Genomic DNA, 26,382 nt, shown 5'->3' on the forward strand with positions numbered 1-26,382 from the left:
CTCTTCGTCCTCTCTCTGATTGTTATTTTTCATGAAAACACGTTACTACTCGGCCTCCTTCCTCCCCTCAGGCTGCCCACATGTTTTTCCACGCAGCAGAGTCTGTGATTGACAGACCGGACGACCCGCCTCCATCCCCCCACAACCAGCCAATGAGGTTGCAGAGCGGGGACGAGCCTTCGGAGGCAGCCTCTTATTTTTCACTACAGTAACCGTGTAACGCACACTGGCAGTCATGTGACAGTCATATAGTACAACTCAGGCAGAGCTCGGTCAGTCCTGTGAACGCTGCTGCTGCTGCTGTTGCTGCATGGAGAGCCTCAAGGGCAAAACCTGCGCTGGCACAAGACTGGCCCGTCGGATTTAACGGATAAGAACCGTCCTCATCGCGCCTTTTCTTTGGGATTATATTTGCTGTGAGTGGGCAAGGTAAGACTGGAGGTTTGTTTTATCGTGTTGGTGTGTTCAGGGCTGCAGGGTGCGCGTGTCTGCTCGGTGCCATATGCTGCAGCAGACTGGACGAAAACATGTTTACGTTGAGAGCGGAGACGCGCGCCTACTCATGCGTTATGCACCTCGAGGGGACTCGCGGAAAAAAAACACAGCACACTGCCCCATATTTTAGCATAGCATGGTATTATTATGGGCTCTTATTACACTTCTCTGGCGCAGTTTAAACGGCAGAGGCTAAATGAATGAGTTTTGTGATTGCTGCATTGTGTGTGACTGGATTTACAAGTTCTCTGACCATGCTGCATGCACGACCTGACTGTTTTTAACTATTTATGACTCTAAGAGTTATTTTTATCCAATTTAAACGATTTTTATCGAGTTATTAATAACTTCCTGGTGCCTAAATGCCTATTTATGCGGAATATTTAGCTGTTAAATTACTCAAAAATGCGCCCTGCTGAAAGCATGCAAGGCAAGTCGTACAAAATAAATCACCTTGTTCATTGACAAGAACAATCTGGTGACTCATATTCAAAGTCTTCCTCCTCCCAACTTCAGAGGCTTTGCAGTGACTGATTTATTGCTCCTTAATAGTCCCGTAAACAAGCAGCAGGGCAGGTGATTTACGCATGCAGCGCTCGCTGCTCCACGCTGCCCCATGTGGCGCTTTCTTATAATAATGTTGACAGTTTTATTTTTTTCCCTCTCTGCCTGGGTTTACTCTCGGTCACACCGACCATGCAGGGGCCCCTGGAAAAGGGAAGGGAGGGCGGATAAAAGGGGGGTTAATGACGCTCCCTGTTCCAGGAAAATAACCTATTTATGAAGTGTTGTAGTGGGACATTATGAAAACAAAGATGATAACGTGGAACCTGTGCCACCGTGAGCCACCATAAAGGGCCATCATAAAAACTGAAAGGCAACAGTTAATAAAAGATACCATAGGAAAACATGATGTAAGATTAAAGGGCAATAAATGAAACAAGGAAAACAACAGATAAGAATGCAAAACCATTACTGCAGCTTTAGATATGAGTTCACTGTGTGAGGAGCATTAAAGAGTGAACAAGAGATAATCATAATAATCATCATAAAAGCAAATGCAGAGACACCTGTTCTTTATTTTGGCACATCTTCTGAGTAGGGATGCACAATGTTATCAGCATGATTACAGTTTTAGCATTTATGAAAATTTCTGCTATTATTTACAACCTTAAATATCAATAAAATGTTCAAGTGTCCCCTCAGGTATGGGTGGGTGTCCAGGGTGCTATACTTGGGGTGTCTCACCGTGAGCCCTGAACATTTTGAATGAAGCCCCAAACTAAAGCAACCACCAGACTACCTTCTTCACTACTCCTTTCTCAGCTAGGGCTGAACGATTTGTGAAAATAATCTAATTGCAATTATTTCCTGCAATATTGCGATTGCTATTATTTTGGTTCCTCATTTTATGTGTTGTTCAACAAACATAAGCAAAAAAATCATTCTATGTTATAACAAGCACAAAATTAGATAAGTTAAACGAGAGATAAACATTTTTGAAAAAGATATCTTTTCAGATAAAGATTTTGGTTTGTATAACCAATTTGATATCAATTGCTATATTGACGGGATGATCATTTTTCATTTTAGTCTCATTTTGATGAAGAAAAATAAATACATATGCAAGAAAAAGATTTTTGTAAAAAAACAAAAATTAAAAAGACTCTTGAATGTTTGAATAGTGTGTAGAACATTAAAAAGAAAAAAGATTGTATCAAACTGGTACTGCGACACTTTTTATGTTAAAGAAATATTGCACTGTCTGTGATTCGAAAATTGCAGCATGCCAGATTTCAATTTAATCTAATTTGCGATTAATTTCCCAGCTCTACTCTCAGCTTAGCTTGAGCCTCTATTTGCACAGCAGACACTTAAAATTATAAAATGGTGTTAATACTGGTAACGGCCAAAATACGTTTGGAAATATTTGAATATCTTATGTCGCCAGAGATCCAATATTGTGCATCTATACTTTTTAGAATTTCTTTGATTTATGGTCTGGTCTATGAAACATACAAAACATTTAAAAAAATCTATATCCATCACATTGTCTCAGAGCAAAGAGCGGTTCAAACTAGGGCTGGACAATTAATTGAAAATTAGATTAAAATGCAATATGGCCTGCTCCAATTTTCAAATTGGTGAAATATTTCTTCAACTTAAAATTTGTGTCAAAATACCAGATTAAATCTCTTTTTTGTTGCAGACTTTATGCATGCACATAAAAATGCAATCATTCAAGTGCCTTATTTTTAGAATAGTCCACAAAAAATCCTACTTCATTTTTATATTTTTTCTTAGTAAATATGAGAATGACAATACAATAATTCATATTGAGTATATGAACTGTATATGAGTCAAAATCATCACAAATAGGTATTTTTCAAAATTGTTCAGGCTTTGTTTTGTCTAATATTGGGTTGGTTGTAATATATAATGATTTATTGCTTGTGTTTGTTGGAAAATATGTAAGATGAGGAAATTAAGGAATAATCAAATTTCAAGTTGCAGTTGCAATATTGGGCAAAAAAAAAAAAAAAAAAAAAAAAAAAAAATCGCAAGTAGATTATTTTTCCAAATCGTTCAGCCCTAGCTCAGACGAAGGATGCATTATATTAGATCTTGCTGATATCACATTTTAAATTTATTTTAGCTAAAGCCAATATTGATACAGATATGTAAATGCAGTTAAGACCTAAACTTTAGTCCCTTGAACACTCTTTAAAGTTTAAATGCACTCCAGGGGATTATCAGTTGCCAAAAATACCTGACACACCAAATGTGGTGCAAAAACTGCATGTGAATTCTGAATTTATGCTTTTTTTTTATTAATAAAACAAAAAGTAGAGATCTGCTTATTTTTAGTAAAGAGTCTTGTGATAGCCTTTCATGAATTGGGGCTGTACCAATAAAATTGACTTGTTTTTGTCAAAGTCCTCATGAAAAGATCAGTTGAGAACCAGCATGAGCAACAAAGCTGATCCTTCTAATATGTGACTTTGACATCATAATGGAGATTTCATGCCACTGAACCCCATTACAATGAATGATAATATTATTAACCTGAAGCAATGAGTGGGCTTTACTTGAGCGTGAAGGCTTAAAGGTCAGTTGAGAACCGGTTCATGTGGTGTGCATGCAGTTTTTTCTTTTTCACTGTGCTGTGTCGCTGATGTCGTGACATGGCTGCTACTAAATGACAGCTGCATTTACCCCAGAAAGCTGCTGTAGCATGAAGAATGAGTTGAATTCTATATATCATAATGAATGAATTAAAGGTTATGTACCTGACATAGTTTTTGTTTTATAATTTACTTATCCACTTTTTCAAACATTAACCTCTGCCCTGTTGAATATGACCTGTATAAATATTGTAAAATGTCTCTTTCTCTTTTTATTTCCATTTAGATAAACTGTATCCTGGCTGGAGACCTTGGATTGTAAGAGTGTTTTCCTGACGCTTACTTTTTCCACCCTGAGAGAACACAGCAGGTGTTTCTTTATCTGGCCCGTTTGGGAAGTTTTAGCCTTGATGACCTTGGTTTGTTTGGCCTAACTCTCCCGGCACCACAAGGAAAACTTCTCTAACAAATCATCCTAAACACAGACTCAGAGTCCAACCAGAGACAGCAGTTTGGCAACGTCGAGGGATGGTAGATAACTCCCCGGTTAGCGAGGGGACTTTTCTTCCTTACAGTGGCTCTCCACAGGCCTACACGCTGTCAGACATGGTGACAGATCTGGGCTCCTACCAGGTGATGCCATCGCCTTTTTCGGAGGATGACCTGAGCGAGTCATCCAGCCCTCGTTCCTGCTCCAGCCCGGACTCCCAGGTGCTCAGCTCCAGCTATGAAAGCAACTCGAGCACTGAGAGCCAGGACAGCATCCTGGATCACCTGCTGTCCCAGGCCTCATTAGGGGGAGCCAGCAATGTGCCTGCAGGCTCTGGGGCACCGATACCGTTATCCTCATTCCTTTGGGACTCACGGAGAGATGAACCTCCAAAACGTGAGCCTGTAAAAGTGGAAAGTTTTGACTTCTTCACTTGGTCCAATGTGGAGACGGAGGAACAACTTGGAGGGTCTTTCCAGCCCACACTAGAAGAGATCGAAGAGTTCTTGGAGGAGAATATGGAGGTAGTAACAATGAAGCAGGAGCTCAGAGAAAGTTGCCCAGGGTTGGGAGTGGGACTGGAGGAAGCTTTAGGTCTAGGAGTTGGCCCAGCGTGGGTGAGGGAGCCGTCTCCTGAGCCTAAACTGGAGGAAGAGGCTACGTATTTAGATCAAACTGTGCCAGACACTGCTGGCTTGGCTACTGCTGCCTCCTCTGAGACCAAAACTTCATCAGTTAACCCTGTAAATGAATCCAGCACAGGAGCAAAGAAGGCATTAGTGAACAAATCTGCAGACGGTGGCACAAACAGCAGTGGGGTACCAGTCGTCCTACAGATCCAGCCCCTCCAGATCAAGCAGGAACCCACAGTAGCACCTCTGACCCCAGCAGCCCCACCCCCACAGTCTGCCCCGGCCTCAGACATCAAAATCGCGCAGCTTCTGGTCAACATCCAAGGTCAGACCTTTGCCCTGGTGCCCCACATTTTACCCTCTCCCAACCTTAATATCTCCTCCAAGTTTGTGCGCATAGCTCCAGTCCCGATTGCAGCCAAGCCTCTGGGGCTTGGAGACGGTTCAGCTGGCCAGGGAACAGGTATTCTTGTTGGAGGTCAAAAGTTCCAGAAGAACCCAGTGGCGGATCTTATAAAAATGCACAAATGCAACTTTCCCGGCTGCACCAAGATGTACACCAAGAGCAGCCACCTGAAGGCCCACCTGAGGAGGCACACGGGGGAGAAGCCCTTTGCCTGCAACTGGCAAGGCTGTGGATGGAGGTGGGTACTGCTGATTTAGAGAAATAAAGTATTCTGTACACATTTAAAAACACAGGCCACATCCTGAATGATCATTTAACATTTAAAATAAGCCTTAGAATAAAAATCAGAAGTAACTTTGACATCTTTATACCACAGAAATACAAGTCATCTCTGTGCATAATATCTCATAATAAGCAATATTTCATTACTCTTTCAGTTCCACATTTTAAAATAAAACTTTGTGTCTTATTTTGTTGATTGATGTTCATAAAGGGTCTTACACAAACACACATCCATCCTTTATCTACACTGCTTATCCCATTTATGTTCATTTAGGGCATATTTGTAAGAGGCAAGGTACACCTGGACTTGTCCCAAGTCAATCACAGGGCTTGCATAAACATTACCTAGGTATTAGCATCATTTATACTATGTAGAAGTTTGCCTGCTATCTATTTAAAAAACGTAATTACACAATAATTAGGATTTAGGATAAGGATTAATTGGACCTCTTTTTGTTGCTGTGATATTTTAACAGCTTTCTACTATTCCTAAACAAAGATTGAACAATTATTTGAAAGTGTCTAATTCTGATAAGTTTGACTCATATTGCAAGTTGGATATGAATTATTGCATTGAAGGGTTTTTGTCATTCTTATATTTAATGAGAAAAAAAGTACAAAAATGAAGAAGGTAGGATTTTTGTGGACTATTCTAAAAAAATGGCACCTGAATGATTGCATGATATGTCATGCATAACATCTCTGTTGCAAAAAAAGTTTAAAACTGATATTTTTACACAAATATCAGGTCAAAGAAATATTTCACCTTTTGACCGTATTGTGGTTTAATCTAATTTATTAATTTCTCAGCCCTAGTACTCACAGTCATGCTACCAGAAAACTAAATGGAAAAGTTGCACTTTCTCTTGGCATGGTGCTTTGGCTCACAAGCTTATGCAAATATCCAAAATATATGAAGAGCTGTGCCAGGAGTGAATGGACTGAGTGTTTGCCTTGTACTTTTTAAAGAAGTAAAAAAGTCACTAATTCGTCTTTACTGCTTTTTTTGGTCTTTGCACTGAAAGACCATTTCAGTCATATTACATTTGATGTGTTTTAAGAAGAACTTTAACCAAAAAACAATCCAAGTTTGGTATCTAAACTCCAACCTTATCACTTATAACCTATTTATTTCATGTGTAGGAATTCAGGAGTGATGATGTCTGTTGGAGCTTGCAGGCGGATGCAGGGTGGTGGTGGGATTTTAAGATCAGGACTCTATGAGACGGCAACAATGGCAAAAGGGAGGCAGAGGGAGAGATCTTGCTAAATCTTGCAGTTTAAGTAAGAGAAGGATTCTAATGATAGGAGTGTGTGACAGTGATGTATGTTGAATATGAATCAGTCCAGCTTGAGTTTTCTGAATTAGTTGGTAGGCTTTGCTCTATTTAGCCTCAGACTGCAATTTTTTAAAGATATATTATTGGTTTTTGTATGCCTTTATTGATGGAGGACAGTGGATAGAACCGGAAACAGGTTTAAGAGAGTGGGGGAGAGACATGCACAAACCATGGCAACTATAGACATATCAGTGCACGACTTTTGTTGTTTCTGAAAAGAAAACAACTCACTGCTGTTCTTTGTTCTTCTTTTAACAATGAAATTTCATCAAGTTCTGATAAAACTGGTGCTTTAGCAGCATCCACGCTAAGCTCTTCCACCATAATTGCACCGGCCTCTTGTTGCTGCTTGTTTACATCACGACTCCGGCGCGCCTGAAAGTACTGCACCTCGTCGCTGATTGGTCCTGTCACTTTTTGACAGTTCAGGCGGGAGCTTTGCAAGATGGATTCGGCAGTGAAAAATAAGGAAACGGGCATATCCATCTACTTTGCATGGTTACATCCAGTATATCATACAGACTCATTACACATAAAGTGAAATATTTCAAGCCTTTAATTCTTGAAATGTTGATGATTATGGCTTATGTGTAATGAGTCTATGTAATATATGGGTTTCACTTTCTGAAACAAAAAATATTGAACTTTTGAATGATATTCTAAATTTTTGAGATGTACCTGTATTTAAGTTATCTTATAGAAAAAAAAAAACAGAGTGGCAATCAGATAACCAATTACCCATCTACTCAGCTTTCATTTTCATGTGTTTATTCTCCGGTCAAATGGTACCCATTGACTGGCTTATATTCATGGCTCTGTACGGTCTGTTAACAGGTTTTTTTTGCTGATCAATACCAACAGACTGTGGTTTGTGTCTGCTCTATCTCAAAGGGCTCAACCCCCATTTGTTAGCATGTCCTGTTTGGAAGCAGCGGTAATTGTGTGTCAGTGGGGCATGTCTGTGTGCTGTGCATGCTGTCACATGGCTCAATGGAAACAAATGCAGTGCAGATTTTAAGCGACACTTGCACTGACCTGTCGCCTCCAGGGTCATGTATAAACGCTGGAGAGGAGACTTGACGGTCTTTGGAGTCTGACCCCACCCATGTCATTTGCCCCCAAATCTCAGAGCAGACAAAAAAGAGAGAATAGACACTTTGTAATTTCACTCAGTATCATGTTAGGTAGTGTGTTAGGATCCTGTTTTTGCAATGATTAAAGAGAGAGATGAAAAGACTTCATAGTTAATCAACTTCAGTAATCTTAAGGAAAACAATCACATGCTTGTCTTTTCTTTAAGCCCCAGAGATGAAGAGCTCCTAATGGTTGTCATGCAGCCTCCCAGATGTTAATTGGAATGGTGTTATGCGGTGGTAATACAGGCGGCTTAGCTTGCACAGTCTCACCTCTTGTCACCAGTGAGATATCTGGGATGAACAAGAATAGCAGGGGTGTCTATTTTGTGGATGTAAACTAAATCTGGGACGGAGCATGTGGGCTGCTGTCACATGGGCACAACATGGGCACCTCCTGTTGAGAACCGACAGCTGTGTGGTTGCTGGGGCAGTGTGAGTGTGTGTATTTGTGCATGCTAAGTATAAAGCTGCAAGATCTAATTTGGAACCTGCTGTTTGTAATGGAGAACTTAGGTGGCTTCATCAGTGAGGCAATAGCTGTGCACATTAGAGTAAAGTGCCCTTACACATCCATGTGTGGATTTGTTTGTGTGTTCATCAGGAATGTGTGCAATACGCCGGTTAAGTCATCAACCTGGCTAGTCAGCTCCATAACTACTTGAAAGTTAAAGTAAGTATTTATGTTTTGTATTCATTCAGGCCTGAACAAATGCTTTATCTCAACTGTAGCACAGCCACCTACCACTAGGCCACTCCCTACTGTGTTAATGCTCTACCAACTGGATGTAAACAAGCACAGTGAACAAACAGCACTGATAACGTCTCACAACAATAACAGGATTATGCAGTGTTTTGATCTGCAACATGGGGTACAGATGCATGTAGACTTTGTTATCTTAGGGTGGTTTCACACAAGGGACCCAGGCTCACCTGACCCCAGAGTTTGATCCGCACACTGACATGGCCCTGAAGAGGTGGGTACAGGTATGATTCATGTACTCAAGCATACGCTGGAGATGAAAGCCAATCCTAAATATTATGGATGCACGATATTAGATTTTTGCCGATATGCCGATATTTATAGATTCATTTTAGCCGGTACCGATATTTAAATATGTTTTATAAACATTTTATAAACGGTTCCCTTCTCCTGTGGATTTATTCATTACATCATCATCGACAAGTCGAATTCTGCTCACATTAGCAAATCTTATTTATCTGATAGGGGTGTGAGAAAAAAATCGATACAGCATAGTATCGTGATATTTTTTCTGGTGATTTATCGTATCATCTCATCCTCCAAGTATCGATTTGCTTGTACAACTGTTTGTCCAGTAAGGTCGGCAGAGGTGACGGTCATACACCGCGTTCCACATTATTATGCAAACGACATTTTTCTCTCATTTGCTAAATATCAATGCAAATGACAGTCATAATACTTTTCAAGTCATCAACAGTTAGAGTATAATTCAAATGTTTTTGAACAAACTTCATAATGATAACTGTTATTTTTTTTAATAAAAACCTCAAAATGCACTTTTCCACATGTTCCACATTATTAAGCAGGCCACAGCTTTCAGCAATATGGGAAAGAAAAAGGATCTCTCTGCTGCTGAAAAGTGTCAAATAATGTAATGCCTTGGACAAGGAATGAAAACATTCGATATTTCAGGAAAAATTAAGCATGATCATCGTACTGTGAAGAAATTTGTGGCTGATTCAGACCACAGACGGGTTTGTGCAGATAAAGGCATAATGAGGAAGGTTTCTGATGGACAAATACATCAGATTAAGAGAGCAGATGCTAAAATGGCATTACAAAGCAGCAAACAAGTATTTGAAACTGCTGGTGCCTCTGGAGTCCCACCAACCTCAAGGTGTAGGATCCTCCAGAGGCTTGCAGTCGTGCATAAATCTACTATTCAGCCCCCCCTTACCAATGCTCACAAGCAGAAATGGTTGCAGTGGGCCCAGAAATACATGAAGACTCATTTTCAAACAGTCTTGTTGACTGATGAGTGCCGTGCAACCCTGGATGGTCCAGATGGAGGAGTAGTGGATGATTGGTGGATGGCCACCATGTCCCAATGAGGCCGGGACGTTAACAAGGAGTGGGCGGAGTCATGTTTGGGCCGGAATCATGAGGAGAGAGCTGATAGGCCCCTTTAGGGTCCCTGAAGGTGTGAAAATGACCTCGGCAAAGTATATAGAGTTTCTGACTGACCACTTTCTTCCATGGTACAAAAAGAAGAGCAGCGCCTTCTGTAGCAAAATTTTCTTCAAGCATGACAATGCTCCATCTCATGCTGCAAAGAATAGCTCTGTGTCATTGGCTGCTATGGGCATAAAAGGAGAGAAACTCATGGTGTGGCCCCCATCCTCCCCTGACCTCAACCCTACTGAGAACCTTTGGAGCATCCTCAAGCTAAAGATCTATGAGGGTGGGAGGCAGTCCACATCAAAACAGCAGCTCTGGGAGGAGATTCTGACATCCTGCAAAAAAAATTCTAGCAGAAACTCTCCAAAAACTCACAAGTTCAATGGATGCAAGAATAGTGAAGGTGATATCAAAGAAGGGCTCCTATGTTAACATGGAACTTGGCCTGTTAAGATGTTTTTGATTGAAATAGCTTTGATTTCAGTAAATATGACCCCCTGATGCTGCAATTTCTACAAATGACCATTTTCAGTCCTTTACAACCTATAAAATGTTTTAAAAAGCTGTTGTGCTTAATAATGTGGAACAGTGCATTTTAAGGTTTTTATTTTTAAAAAAATATTTTTTGTCATTATGAAGTTTGTTCAAAAACATTTGAATTATGCTCTAATGGCTGATGACTTGAAAAATATTCTGACTGTCATTTGCATTAATATTTAGAAAAATCAGAGGAAAATATCATTTGCATAATAATGTGGAACGCAGTGTAGAGCAGGAGAAAGTTAGTACAACAAACATGGCAGCACCAGGGGAGGACATTAGGAATGCAAGCAGGGTACGAACAACATGAACATGACACATGAAGTTTGCAAGAAGTGCTACATGAAAATAAAATACTGCGGAAACACAAACACGAGGGCAAGGCTAATGCTAGATCAGCTTAACAGTTGAAAAAATGGTATATATCGAAATATATGATGTTGCACTGTATTGCAAAAGGTTTAAAATCACAAAAACATCAAATCGTGACCAAAGTATTGTGATAATATCATATAGTGGGTCCACTAGTGATTCCCACCACTATTATCTACATAGTCTTGTGTTTACAAAACAATCCTCTGTTTTGGTAGTTTTTTTGTGTTTTTTTAAACTTTAGACTGATCCATGAAATGCACATTCCGTTTAAGTTTAATCATTGTTAAAATGACTTGGGAACGTTGCTGTATTTATGAACAGGTTCTTGTTTGGGATTAAGTGTCTTGCCCAAGGACACATCAGTGTGTGCCTGAGGGAGCCGGGGATTATAACCCAGACTTTCTGGTTTAGAGATGCCAGACTACCTACTTAATCACCGTAGCCCCAGTCTGTAAAGATAGAGACCTTGACCTGTAAGGATAAGATTAAAATTGAGTTGTATGCATCACTTGTAGAGCTGAACGCACTTTATCAAAGACTATCAACATGTTTGACAGTTTTTATTAGTTTATGCTCACATTCTGGTTGAATGTTGACAAATTCAGCTACTCTGATGCCATGTTGTGGTCCTTATCCTAAAGACATTTCATATTTTGCATGGGAACTTTGTAACAGCTACATGGAAAAGCCTCCACCAAGAGCCACCAAAGTAATTCATTTAGCAACTTTCTGCTAATGAATCAACAAAGCATTACTTCAGTGTGGATGTTCAGTCAGCCTTTAAATAAACAGCTCCTTGATAACTGTACAGAAATGTCAAATATAATCGTTGATGATTGGGAAGCCAAGATATTGACTCTTCATTCAAACTCTTAGCCAAAGAGACTCACTGTGACATGTTAGTGTCTTTCATGTACTGTACTTTGGGTTATGAATATGGTGTACTTGCAAATCCACATGCAGAACTGGTTAGAGACAAGCTGACCCAACCAGTGAGCCATTATGTAATTTGGTCTCTTCTTGCCCTGACTTGCAGAGAAGAGTTAAATAGGAGCCTCCTCTTTTAAACATTAAATCATTCATAAAGCTTCCTTTTGCATGCAGGTAATGAATAACCTTCAAATCCCTTAAAATCATGGCATGGGTCCATTAGACTGATACCAGCCTGGCAGCCCTCCATCAGCCATACTGTACTTGTAGTGTGTTTGTCCTAAAATATGAGGAGAGCTGCAGAAATTTGTGCAGGCTGTGTGTTCCTGCTAACAAAGGGCTCTTGTCTGTACACAAAAGGCAGGATGTAGTTTGTGTCGGTGAGAACCAGTGAGTGTCTGTGCAGCCCACTGTATGTGATGGAGGCAGGGGGCCCACAAAAGGAAAAAAGTTGTGAAAAATGTGAGAGAATCAAGCAAATGGAGTGAGCATCAGAGAGGTTTAGAGACTTTTTTGAGAGAAAAGACAGGAGGAAAAGTGTGGATAGTGGCGGCTGGAGGCATGAGGAGGGTTAGAGAGAGGCAGATAGAGGAGGAGAAAAAGGCCTGTTTCAGTTTTGCACACAATCATTTGAAGGGAGCAACAGTGAGGAAGTGGAGCGAACAAAGACAAAGTGTTGAATAGTTACCATGACTGTGGGCTAGGAACGTCCAGGCTGCCACGCTGCATGAAAGAGAAGAGAGGGATCAGTCAAGGTTCTTCATAGGCCGGGAGGAGTGAGGAGGGAGGGAGGAAGTGGAAAGATGCAGTGACTGTTGTACAGTATGTTCACATGGCAAAGAGTCTCTTTATGTAAGACAAGTCCAGCAAAATGTGTTATCTCCTATTCTTTTACATTTAGTTTGCTGATCAGTTGTTAAAAAACTTCCCAGGACTCCAGCCCTCTATGCTAACACAAATATTATCTCTAATGCTATCAGGCCAAGCTTAAAGGCATTCAGATCTTCCTGGTGAAGTTTCCAACATCAGGTTCCTAGGACTTACAGTTTTCTTTCCATGGTTTTGAAACAGGTTACGATGTCCGATTATTACCAGTCTTCTATCAAAGTTTAAAATTCTGCTGTTGTGACAACCCTAGACCCTCAAATACTTAAGCCGCAACCAGTATGGCTCTCTCACTACATCATTCTCTAGTCTATCTCCTCATTTTCTTCCTCCATCCACTGTCCTATTCCTGAGACAAAAATGCCCCAAAACAGATTAGGGCTGTGCATGACTATCCAGCTGATTAAAAGTAGTATTACAAAATGATTAAAGGTGCCACTCTCGCTTGTAAGCGCCTGTTTTATGAGTTAGATCCAAACTTTTTTCACTGTAGGGCTACTGTCATCTAAAAAAAGCTGAACCCTCCCACAACCAACTCAAAGTGGCCTACACCTAACGATGTTTCGTGCGATTTCAAAGTCGAAGACAAAAATCCAAAATCAGAGCAAAATCATAGAAATCTTGCTAAAGTTGCAGTCCATCCCAGTGATCTATGTCATTAGGTGTAAGGTGATCAAAAGACTGGAGCCGAGTAGTTTTAAGGCAGTCTTTCTTCAGTCTCAGCTTTAAGATAAGATAAGAAAAGATAAGATCAAACAGTATCAAACAGTAAAATCCTCCTTTCGGATTTTCAAAGTAGAAACCTGATGAGTCTGTTTCTGTGGTGAGACTACTTGTGTTTTCACACGGTACTTTTATTCTGAAGTGTTTCCGGGATAATTCGTCAGTTGCTGCAGTAATTTGCAAAGTTGCTTCTGTGTTTAACTTTCCTTTTGTTTCTGCTCAATACAAATGATTTTAAAACATCAGATTATAAGATGGAAAATAATCTCAAAGGGAATAGAATTTTAGTTTTGTAGTTAGTGACCAACAGTGTTTGCAAAATCTCAGTGTGAGACTTAAAACTCAGCGACTCGCTGACAGATTGTCTTTGAGAGGGTCTCAGATGTCAGTCTTTCTATAGTCTTTAAAAAGTTTATGCAAAGTCCTCTGGTCTAAGACCAGTCTTAAAAAACAATCGTTATTGTTTTCATTGACAAAAATCCCCAAATAATTAGCCTAAATGAAGTTATTCTCTCAAAAAAAGGTATATGTATAAACTATCAATTATAATGACAGTGTATTAGGGTCTCTAAAAAAATTTAAGAGGATCTGTTCATTTTGAGGAAAAAAATATTTTTTTAAGTTTAAAAAGTCATAAATTTAGTCAAAAGGAGCCGATGGATGAAAATCATACCAGATAAGGCTGTCTCCCTTGTGCAAGCCCCGATCATCATACTGGGACTAATCAAAGAGAAAATACATTATCATCTGGAATCAAACTGTAAACTTATCCAACAACAGTTCTGAGTTTGGTTTCTCATACATTATTAAATCATGAATTTATAACATTATAAACTTGAAATTTTTGAGTTAACAATGCCAAATCTACGACTTTTAAAACCAAAAAAATTGGATTAAAAAGAAATACATTTACAGCTGACTTTGGTTTCTTACTTTGGTTTCCTGTAAAAAATTTAACTGCATAGTCTTAAAAATATTCTTTATTTTTTCTAAAAAAATAACAGATCATCTTTCTTTTAACTTGTAAGGCGGTCCTAATATGTAAATTTTGTTTCTATCAAGATTTTTAGAAATGTATGCACATTTAATTTTTGACAACATCCCAGCAGATATCCCACACACACGCACCAGAGATCTTTGGTGCCTGGACCCCAGGTTGGAAACTGCTGAGTATAACTAATTTTCCTAAATGGAAATGGAGATGTGTTTGAATGGGACTAGCTTATACTGATGGTAAATTCTCCATAGCAGCATTTGCCATCAGTGTGTAGATGTGGAGTGACTGGGTCTGGGAGTCTAGTGTGTTTCCTAAAGATTGCTTTTGGGACTTTTAGCCTTTGTTTTTGAAGACAGCTGAAGTGAGACAGGACATTAGGGCAGGGAAATGAGGATGATCCTGCAGCCAGTGTGCAGGCCTGCTGTATCAACTGAGCTTATTAGGCGCTGCTTTAGTGCATTTTTATTTGACATGGTGTCTTTTGAGCGTTAAATTTACCTGAAATAAAAAACACAGCACTTAAATATGTTACATATATCTTTGATAACATGGCCCATCGTTTTCTTTGGTAAAGACTCAAATCATGAGCAGATAAAGCAGCTGGATTGTGTTGATGTCACAGTTTATGTAAGGTTAGATGGTGTGGATGCTGTCTTTTATTTCAGCTTATTTAGACAAACATTACAGTTTAGAAAAGTTTTATTATTCTCATAAAACCACATATAGCAGCACATTTGTATGCAGCCCCTTCCTTGAAAGTGTTGTGAGATGATTTCCAAGAAACTCTTCAGTTAGCTTTATGACCTTCAATGAATCTTGAGAGTGCTGTAGTGTCAGCATGGAGCTATTCTCTGAGCAGTTTCACTGTGGCTGCAGATTTAATAGATGTAAAAAATGTTAGAGCTGTCTTTTTCCAGGAATGTCTTTGGTGTACACTTTGCATCACACCGAGCATGACACCATCAGGCCTGGTCTGTGTAACTAAACTCTTTCAGGCTGACTGGCTGGAGGAATGGAGTGAGGGACTCCCTGGGGGGGTGGGATTCTGGGAGTAATGTGCCCACACATGAGGGGAATGCTTAACATGGAGCGATGCAATGTGTCCTCGTTTCTCCAAGGTCAGGAGAAGTGGTCTATCTGCATGTGGTTGACTGCTCTCTGTTCTAACTGCAAACTAAATCCAAATTTTCTTTGTAAGTGTTGCCTGTTTTTGGTATTTAAGGGATTGAATTCACAGATTGGTACAAAAAAGACATTCATTTGGTAGGAAATGACAACAAATCCCTTTTGCATGAAAGAAACAGCCCCGTGTTGATCTGTTTCTGACTCGAAGTTTAAAAAACATAATCAGCACAGTCTGTTTCTCTGATTTCTTCTGATTTTGTGCAACAACAAATCTGAAACACATGCTGGAATGTCAGACTTCAGAGTGGCAATGAAAGTTTGAGTATTTACAGACTGATACCATCTCCACAAACTCTGTTAAACAGTTTACAGATCTGATTTGGATGCTCACGGTGTACCGACAGACGGTGAAAAACACGCCGCATTTGGTTTAGACATTAGGCCCTTTATTTTCATGTATGTAATTTCATCCCACATCCACATTGGGGTGATGACACTGGCTGCCTGCTCCAAATTACAGTAAATACACCATGCACACAGTGAATATGTGCTGGTTCCCATTGTATCTAATAACCAAACCGGCTCTCTTGAAAGTAGGAGCAACTTTACAGGAAGTCCAAGGTTTTTTGTGGGGATGCCCTGACCAAATTTTTGCAGCCTGTATTGATAAAAAATTCCAATCATCTATAAAAGAGATCTGCCAATCTGCTGTCAATACAGTCATTTTTTGTGTTTTGATACAGCAGCTTGTTTATAGTTAGTCTACTTAGCTTTGTAGTTACCAGGACCTCCTACAGGTGGCAGCACAATCTGATAAAAGGAGCACAAAAGCCATCCTGTTTTAGTCAAGGTATGCTTTTACCTCCTCTAAAATATGCTTTTAATAACTATTTGTTCATCTAAAACTTTGCCTGCCACCCATGGTGAGACCAATAGACAGGCGTAGAGCTGAGTTAGATGCTGCTGTCATGACTATAGAAGCGATGCCAACAGCTGATTTAGTGCTCAGGGCATGGTGAATAATGCTGACCAGGTCACAGGGGGTTGACACCACTTTTGACTGTCTTTTCTCCCTCATTAGATCATAATTTTGCATGATAATAAAATAGAGCTATATTAATACATATAGAAACCTTGTGTAGCAGTAGTTTGAAAAGACTCCTCAGTTAAAACAAGTGACCTGCAGAGGTGGGCAGCACAAGTTGCAGACTGTGCTGTAAATACTTGTGTGAATTATAATCCAGATTTTATGGCACATTGTTTATCAGCAGTGCAAAACCTCCCAAGAAGCAATGCAACAATAACCTTTTAAAGCAGATGGATTAGTCAGATTTCACGTCTGCCATCAGGCAAATCCATCTTGCAAATCTTCAGTTAGCATCAATCAGCCAATGATTGCCAATGGACAATCAGCATCAATCAGGAGCATGAGGTGGTAGCTTCGGGCAGGATTTAGTTGTACTGGACATCTGTAGCAATGGCTGAGTATTGCGTTTAGCTTGGGTGTAGCCATTTTAGCAGTTTTATCAGAATGGGACCACATTTATTTATTAAATAAAGAGAAAAGAGCAGCACTGACATTCTTTTTCTGACCTGCTTTGGCATAGGTTGGTGATAGTTACAGACAGGATTAGTTGAAATGTAAGCAATTAGCTATAGTATAGTGGCTGTTTTATCAGGACTGGACCACATTCCTTTATCGATTTAAGAGCAGAGACAGCACTGACAGCTTCTCTTGGCATAGATGTTTTTGCACTTCTCTTTACCAGCCTCCGTATGAGTTATATCCACCAACATAATACACAATACAACTGCACCTGTCTGTTGAGCTCAGGTTACTCTTATAGCTACGCATGCCTGCCATCTCATTTTGCCCATTTTGTCTGTCTGATCGCCTTTCAAGAATTTTGTGAAAATTCCTGCCATTCCCAAACATTTTGTACACAAGGTTTCCCAGATAAATGTGAAATATATCCATGCAATGCAGATAGGTCAGGTTAGTGCAACTAGTATCCTACAGTAAGGACAACGGAATAACACAATGTAATATTTCATTCATTATGTGTGTAAACTTGTGTGAATTAATAACCCAGTTATTAAAAGACTAAAAAATATGAGCCTATTCAACAGGATAAGCAGTAAAAATAGTATAACAAAATTCATTTGGTCTCAGAGCATTAAAATGCTGCATTATACAAATGATACAATAATTTCATATTGCTAAGTAAACAAATGTCAGCTCCAAATGACCATATTTATTCAGGTTTGCCATCAAAACTCAAGTTCTGTGCTGAGATACATGTGAATGCATCCTGACGCTGTATTTACCTTTACCTGAAAGTCAAGTCCAAATATCATGAAAAAGTCTAATATCTGGCCCCAAAATGTAAAAAGTAAGCCAATCCAGTTCTTTATTTCTGGTCTGCCTTTGTGTGAAAACACAAAATCTAATTGTCTATTTAGAATCTGTGCACTTACATTTATAGCAACATACAGCAAACCTTCCATCTGCTTGAGGCTGGTTTACACAGCGTCAAAAATCTTCTGGTGCTTGATCCATGTTCTGTTTTCACAAGGGCATGGCACAGACATTTCATGTTAGACCACTGGTTCCCGACCTGGGTGTCAAAGAATTTGGGGGGGGGTCTCTTGTCTGCTCTGAAGAAAATAAGACACATATATTTTTCCTCAAATCATAATTAGACACATAATACAAAGTTTATACATAGATCTTTTGGAACAAGTGTGTATGGAACTTTCTATTAGGATTTAATCAGCGAAAATAAGTAATATTTGTGTTTGACTTTTTCTCATGGATCCTGGGGGGGCCTTAGCTTTTCCTAGGAACTAGTAAGGGGGGTTCTGAGACAAAAAGGTTTGGGACCTCTGATTCAGACAGCAGGAGAATAGGTTAAAAGGTGGATCATTTAGTTATTGAACTAGCTTTTACCCTTGAAGTTTAAAGATGTTGCATTTAACTCAATCATGCATTTAACCATAACAGCATTACTTTAGCTCTTGTTGTATCTACATGCACAAGCACACCAGGCTTTTACTGCAGCTCCTTATGTGTTGCTGCTTAATCACAGGGTGCGACTGTACCAATTCATCATCTTGTCAAGTCAGCCAGCAGAGCAACATCTGGGCTGCAGAGGCCGGTCAGTCCGTTTCACAGAACTCGGTTACTGGGAAGAAGCCCCGGAGCTGTCAGCCCTGTGGCTCCAGCCAAGCAGCATATGCCTCGCATGCTAACCCTGCTGCGATCTCTCTCTTGTTCAAATGAGTTACAGGCAAATAAGTTGTATTTTCAGCATGTGAAGCATTCTTGCTTGTGACACATAATTACACTGGGGAGATCAGTGAGAAGGTTTCTGGACTTGGATGCTGTGTGAAACTGAGAAACAGGAAAGTGCCAGATTTAGATTTTTTAAAGGGCTTAGTAAACTACAGGCACTTGGATAATCTCACACTGTGAAATATTCATGAAACACACGTGAACTTCAACATAACTGTATTTGTCAGATCCATTGTCATTTTAGAAATAGTTCAAGCAGTAGTTCCACCATGAATAAAACAACAGTTTCTGGAAGTTTAACGTGACTGGTTTGACTCCAGCGTAACCTGACCCTCTTTGAAAACAACACCTGAGACAGACTACAGCTTTTCATCTGGTATCATTCACTTTCTCCACATTATTGTTATGCAAGTCACAAGCAGGCCTTGGCTGTGAAGTCCTTAGTCAAGATTCAGTTCAAGACAAATGAGCCCAAAGTCCTGATTTTTATCTCACAGACTCAATTCTTTATGTGCTCTTTTCCAAAACTGAAAATTTGAAAAATAAATCATGGGTTTAGAGCATGGGTTTGAAAGAAAGCATTTTGGGGATGAAAGCATTTTACTGAACCTGAATCTCATTTTATATCCCTCATTGAATCCATGTGTTTTAAGCGTTCAACATTAGTAACACAGGATGAAATGATTTCTCAGCTGGAAAGGCAAAGGACTAAGTTTTTAATATGCAGGGTAACATCTGGCCACAACTAAGGTAGCAACAATTCATGGATGTCAGTGTTAGGTTCATACCTTGGTCTCTGGGTTACAGTTAGGTACATTATGGTTCAAAAGACAAAAAAGCAACAAGAAATCTATGCATATTTCTTATTTATTATTTTAAACTCATTGTAGTGAAAGTTACAGTCCGTCTTTTGTTGTTTAACACTAGAACTGCCAGTGGGTCAAATTAACCCAAGGCTGTTATTTAATCGTATCTTACTTGATGTGTATACAGTTTTAAAGACTGTCAGTCTTTGACTTTTCCTAAAAGCTTGTTTTATAACATCTGGTGTCTTAAAAAGAAAGATCTTTGCCTAAACCCAAATTTTGTTAATGGGCATTTATCTCTAGAACTACCATGCAGGTCAGATATACCTCATAAGAAAACTTTGATTTTCCCACTGTTTTATTTCACACCAGCTATAAAAGGATGGCGCAATGGAAATACCTTGTCTCTAATGCAGCAGTGCCTTATCAGAAGTTGATAGATCAACCTTCAACATGGATACTACAGGGGAAAATGACATTTACCATTGTTAAATGTCAAAAGGTAATCTCAGTGCTTTTAATGAAGAAAAATTCTGTGATGAGGAAGTTTTGGGATTAGCAATCAGTCCAAAGATGATTTTCTGTGTGACTGATCGTCTTCCAACAGTGATCCAGTTGGCTAGCTGTGGTTAATAAGCTGTTCAGTGTCAGTGGTTAATTAACAGTCCTTAATCAGTGCTATTTGTGAAAATCAAGACACTTTAAGGACAGGTAAATTTGACCCATTGGCTGTTTCAGGTATATAGAGATCCACGGCAGTTCTAGTGTTAAAACCACCTGTGATAGTTGTTACACTCCTCATTGTGATGGATGTCAAATAAAGAGCAAAACTCTAAAACTACGATATTTCACTTTAGTCTGTCACTACTAGATGTGCCATTCAGGAATTATGCCATAGAGTTTTAGTTCTTTAACCCAAATTGAATCCTGACACACCAGATAGAGTGTTTCCTATATCCATAAGTCATATTCCACAGTCATTTTGGAAACCTCAGATATAAAGCATTTTGGAAGGGCAGGGCTTCTTGGAAGGTGATTGGATGACCGTTCTGTCACATTCATTATGGGCCAATCAGAGTGACAAGAGAAAATGAGGTTGCAGACATGCACAGCTGTGGTAGTAACCTAAGCTAACACACAGCCTTGGTAAGAGTTTATTGATATCAATGCCGTTATTGATTCTGCTTATCGAATCAATTCTTTGTCGATTCCCTTGTCAATATTGTGAACTTTCTTTTTGGAGAAAGTAGACTATATCAGTTTTCACCATTATCAACTCAAATTTCATTGAGTCTCTTTCTCCCTGAACCCTGAATGAAACGTGTGCCACCTTCAGTGAGAGTTAATGAGAAGCACACTTCTATTATTGCCTATGATAAACAGTTGAGATAACTAAAAATGTTAAACATCAAGTGTTTAGGAGGGGAACATGCTAAAATATACAAAAATTATCTTTTTTTTGGAGATGTCTCAGTTAAAACACACTCCTCTCTGGATCTTCAATCTCTGAACTTAAGTTAGAATATAAAACTCCTGCTTATTTTCTTTAAAAGATAAAACTTTCAAATAAATCTTAAACTAGTCTCTGGATCCTAGATGCATACGTACTTCAGTCACCCAATACTTCGATATAAAACCATTAACAATTTGTAATGAATATGATAAACTAAAATTTAGTGGCTGAAACTTATGTCTTGTGGTTCGTAATGACTATTAACAGAAACTGAAACACTTCAGACTCCAAAAATCTTGTCATTTGCCATCAGATCCTGCATTCATTTGAGGGACATTTGCAGAAATTACTGTTGCTCACACGTGGAAATAAAGGGGCAACTGTCTCAGTAGGTTGGTCAACTCTCGACCAGGGAGGAGGCACAAGATTATGTCTCCTTAAGCAAGATGCTTAACTCCAAATTGCTCCTACTGCTGCGTTTGTGGCGTATGAATGTGCATGGATGCAATGAATGGGACTGGCTACTATAGCAGCCTTTTATCAAACATTTCACTTTTTACTTCCTTTTGAATTTATAAGAAGTTAATTTTTTGGTGGTTAACTTCTACCTTAAGTTCTTTATTTTCTATGAAAATAAAAGCTAGTCTGTATACCAACAAAGTTTTTTTACAGTGTAAAAGTCCACAATGAAAAGAAAATATGAAATGCAAAATAGCTCAATTAATCCATACAGTATGTGTATAAATACTTGGCTTAGTCTTAGATTGTAAGATTTGTGACTCAACTGGAGTCTCAGTCTTCTCCCTCATTTTTCTCAAATCTAAAACATTTCTTTTTCCTTTTTATCCAGATTTTCTAGGTCAGACGAGCTCTCACGACACCGGCGATCCCACTCAGGTGTCAAGCCCTACCAGTGCCCAGTGTGTGAGAAGAAGTTCGCCCGCAGCGACCACCTATCAAAACACATTAAAGTCCACCGCTTTCCACGAAGTAGCCGGACAGTTCGCTCAGCAAACTGACACCACGCTGCTCACATCTCTGGGATCACCAGGACTGCTGAGATCTCTCTCATACAGACATAATCCACACGAGCAATGGCTACACTTTGCTTTTTTGGTCCAGCAGTCTTTGATTTGTCCTTATTTATTGTGCTAAAATAAACCGACACAGTTACCATCCTGTAATCAGCGTACGGTTGTTGTTGTTGGTGCTTTGGCACTGCTGTTTGCTCTGTCTTTATCACCTTTGTCAGCAGAAGATAAGATAAGCTTATTTTCATTCACTCTGAATTATGTGATCGCTTCGATTTAAGTCTTGCATTTCCATTCTACCTGGATCAAAACAACTGCCTTTATCTTCCTGAGAGCTGCCAACGTCTTGGACATTCCTCATGTTATGCAATGTGTAGGAAGACTGAGAGAAGGTCACTGGGATCCTTGTTAGCTGCTACAGAGTCGTAGTTACTCTTCCTGGGGTCCACGGAGGTTTCTCCTGGGAGGCTCCTCTGAGAGCTTGTCCTAGTTTATGCTGCACAATTCATAGAAAGTACAGTTAATGATTCAACTCAGTGCTGATGCACAGGGAGAGGCTTGTTTTCAATGTGGTCATGGACTACTGATTGCATAACAGAGTAAGGAATCTTACCAGAAGATAGCAGGACTCTTCTCATGTTTTATGAGCCTGAAGGACTCTAAAGGAGGGGAATGACAAAGCAACATAAGAAATGCAAAAAAATGAAACCTGAGTAGAGGTCATTAAAGCGCACAGTGATTGTTAAATCAGCCTTCTGATCAGTGTTAATTCAGATTTGTGCATTGTTGTTAAGCTATGTCTTGTGTACCTACCTGCTTATTATCTGGCCTTAATGTACCACAGAATCCTTACTGGAGAGTCAGATGATTTGGGAAACCGGGCTTTTCAGTGATCATTATTTAATGAGGTGTTCAGTGACTCCTAAAAGTGTCATACTCTGTCTCCTGTCAGCCAGTGCATAGCCTTGGAACTGAATGTCTCAGTCTGCTATTATTATCTGAACTATTATTTTGCTGACAACTTCACACAAAATCTGCCTCAGCTCTTCTTCATGTGACTGACTCTGAAAGGCTCGCAGACACGCCTCAGCTGGCAGTGATATCAATGGACACACTACACACCATGGTGCTGAACTACATGGAGGATGATCTTTTGAGAATTGTTGTCACAACATCCCTTTGAGGCCATGACACATTTTGTAACGCCCTAACTATTTTATTGTACCACACCCCGCTGTGAATATGTAGGGGTGTGGCCATGCCGTCCATGTGTAATTCATGTGTGTAAAGTGACAACAAGCAGGGGTACACAACATTGTACATCATTCCTTTCATTCAATTTTTGAATTTGTAATGCTTGTGTGAACACAGGTGTTTTATCGCATCCTATGAATGTATGTAAATATGCAGGAGTGTGCATCGCTGCATCCAGGAGTCACATGGGGACGATCCTGAGACCATATCTTAAAACAAATCAGTGCTTGTGAAGATTTTTAGTGTAAACCCTAAATGTGTACATAACATTTCAGTACATATGAATATATTATATATATTTTTCTTTGTTCTATCCAAAATGCATTTACAAATAAAACAGAAAAATTAACACTTTTGCTGTCATTTCTTAAACTGTGAATTCCCTGCCTCTATTTTATCGAATAAAATATATTATTTTTCTTTCTAAAGGATAGGGTATAGAGTCAATATTCCCTCCTCACCGCATTCCCAGTTATTTTGCAAAATTTTCTCTGATGTTCCCAAATAGTCTATGCAAACACGGCCTCAACCATTAGACTGAACAAACCTCCCAATGATAATTATAATAATTAGAAAAAAATGTAAAAACTCAAAATGCACTGTTGCAAATTATTATACACAACAGAGCTTCAAAACATTTTATAGATTATAAAGAACTGATAATGGTCATTTGTAGAATTTGCAGCTTTATGAGGTAATACTGAAATCAAAAGCTATTTAAATCAAAAACATCTTAACAGGCCAAGTTACATGTTTACACAGGACCCCTTCTTTAATATCACCTTCACAATTCTTGCATCCATTGAACTTGTGAGTTTTTGGAGAGTTTCTGCTTGAATTTCTTTGTGAAATGTCAGAATATCCTCCCAGAGCTGCTGTTTTGATGTGAACTGCCTCATAATAGTCAATAAAAATATGCTTTGATGTAGAAACTTTTTTGCTGTTGCTTTAGCTTATGTTCCAGCATTTCTCCTGGGTGAAGATTTAATGTAGTGAAACTCTTTTTTTTTAAAATTTGTATGGATAAACAACTTTTGTTGTGACTTCTTGCCCAGTTCTGATTAGACTGCCGCTGTCCTACAGCTACATCCAGGCTAACCAGCACCCCCCCCAAGATCGCTAACCATGTTGAAACAGAGCAGAAGAGTGAAAACGTTGCTTCTGTCACGGAAACTTTTCAGTGTTGCTCTTGTGCTTGTTTTAATAAAGAGTTATTGTCTAGTTCTGACTAAACTGTTGCTTTGGCTAAGTCCGAGCTAATTGCTCGACTAGCAGCCGTTGTATACAAGCATACACACAAGAAGTTATCCTTTCCCCGTAGCTATCACATTGTCATCCCTAAGCAGGTGGGCAGAAGAACGAAAACATCTTACACAACATGAAAGGATTTTTGGGTTGTATTTTATCTTTATTTCATACATAAACATGGTACAGTTCTAGTAAAACTGACGCAGTGCTAAAGCTTTATCCTAGGTAATCACTGCGGTGGAGGCAGCCATTACAGATGGCTTTCGGTACAACTAAACCCCGGCCATAGCACACCTATGGTTCTGAAAGTAGAGACTTCTCTCATTCAGTCGGACAGAGCAGAGCAGAAAGGATGGATGAGAAAATAGCAACAAAACTGAGCGCTTAATTGCAGCATGTTGATAAGGTGAATTTTTCACAAAAGACTCGTGGATAGATCTTTTCACAAAATCTTGCGTGACTGTTAAATATTTTGTCTCGGAGTAGCATAAAGCTCTGTGGATTTCAGATTATCTCTGGCTAACAGTTTGGTCTCTGAGGGACTTTTGTCTTGAAGGGTGCAAATAGAAAAACTGTGCTTTTAATTGTTGAAGAGTTGATGGAGATGTTAGAATAAATTTTAGGACTAATGGCGAATGACAGCCCAAAATAAAACAACAAAACTCCAGCTATCTACATGCATGGGGAAAAAATGCAAAAGGAGGAAACATGACATGGATAGTCAAAAAAAAAAGTGACAAAAAGGTTAGCCTTATTACCTACTTAACTTTTCTGTCAGTCATACAGAAAGAGGATGGAAGTTTACTCTGAACCTGACATGAGCATACAAGGGTTTAAAGTTCAGGGATAAAAGCCAAATGCTTCAAAAGCAGTAAGAACTGAATTCAATTTGCAAGTAAAATAGAGAGATGGGGAATAATGACAGAGCAAAGGGGGTCATGGTGTCGGGTTGTGAAATTGTTGCAGACAGCTGTTTCCTTTTTATGCAAGTATGGCGGTCAAACTTGTTCAGATGCTGTACTTATTAATCAGTGTTTTCACTCATTTTCGGTCTCAAAGTAAGAGAGCTGATATGCCTTAGTTAAAATAACTTCTATTTAAATTAACACCATGAAATACAAACTGCACTTTACTGAGAAAAAGCCACAGAGGCTATGACCTCCTGGATGATAGCTACAGGTCTGAACAGCAGCCGGCTCTGCAGCACTATTTACTTTAGCTGTTGACATTTAACTTTAATGTACTCGATGCTCTGTTCTCAAAGTTTATCTTATGAGTCAGAAGCTTTGTATCTTTTTAATGATCTATAGGATCAGCTTCAGAGAAACAAGAACTGCTCTGATGTAAATCTGGGGATTTTTTTTTTTTATTCAGGAAGGTTTGGTCCAAGAGAACTTTGAATAATGAACCAAAATCACATCAACAGTGAATCTGTTTAACCAGCTGAGTTGACTGAGCGTACCTAAGCTATCATTACGTGTACTCATATCTGAGCACACATTATGCAAACAATGGTTTATTGATCATGTTACATAAAATATTAACTCAATAAGGGATTGTTGGGGTCTAAATCTGTCAAACTCAATTTACTGGAGTTACCAGATCCCTGTTCTATAAAGCTACAGTAGTTTTATCTGCCTTCACTTTTCCTGACAA

The 26,382-nt window shown here is 39.2% G+C and overlaps 1 protein-coding gene across 2 annotated transcripts; it reads left to right on the forward strand.

Moving 5' to 3' along the window:
- Window positions 1-243: 243 nt before the first annotated feature.
- LOC121507478 (Krueppel-like factor 15) lies at window positions 244-24,261 on the forward strand. Of its 2 annotated transcripts, none has more exons than XM_041783855.1 (3): window positions 244-429; window positions 3,907-5,386; window positions 22,044-24,261. In XM_041783855.1, the coding sequence occupies exons 2-3, from the start codon at window positions 4,149-4,151 to the stop codon at window positions 22,210-22,212; spliced, it is 1,407 nt and encodes a 468-aa protein (XP_041639789.1). In that variant the 5' UTR covers window positions 244-429; window positions 3,907-4,148; the 3' UTR covers window positions 22,213-24,261. The 2 variants fall into 2 exon arrangements, with proteins under 2 accessions (XP_041639789.1, XP_041639790.1); XM_041783856.1 differs by having other exon boundaries at window positions 244-416.
- The last annotated feature ends 2,121 nt before the right edge of the window (window positions 24,262-26,382 follow it).

The sequence above is a fragment of the Cheilinus undulatus genome, linkage group 3, assembly GCF_018320785.1.
Source record: "Cheilinus undulatus linkage group 3, ASM1832078v1, whole genome shotgun sequence".
Taxonomy (NCBI): domain Eukaryota; kingdom Metazoa; phylum Chordata; class Actinopteri; order Labriformes; family Labridae; genus Cheilinus; species Cheilinus undulatus.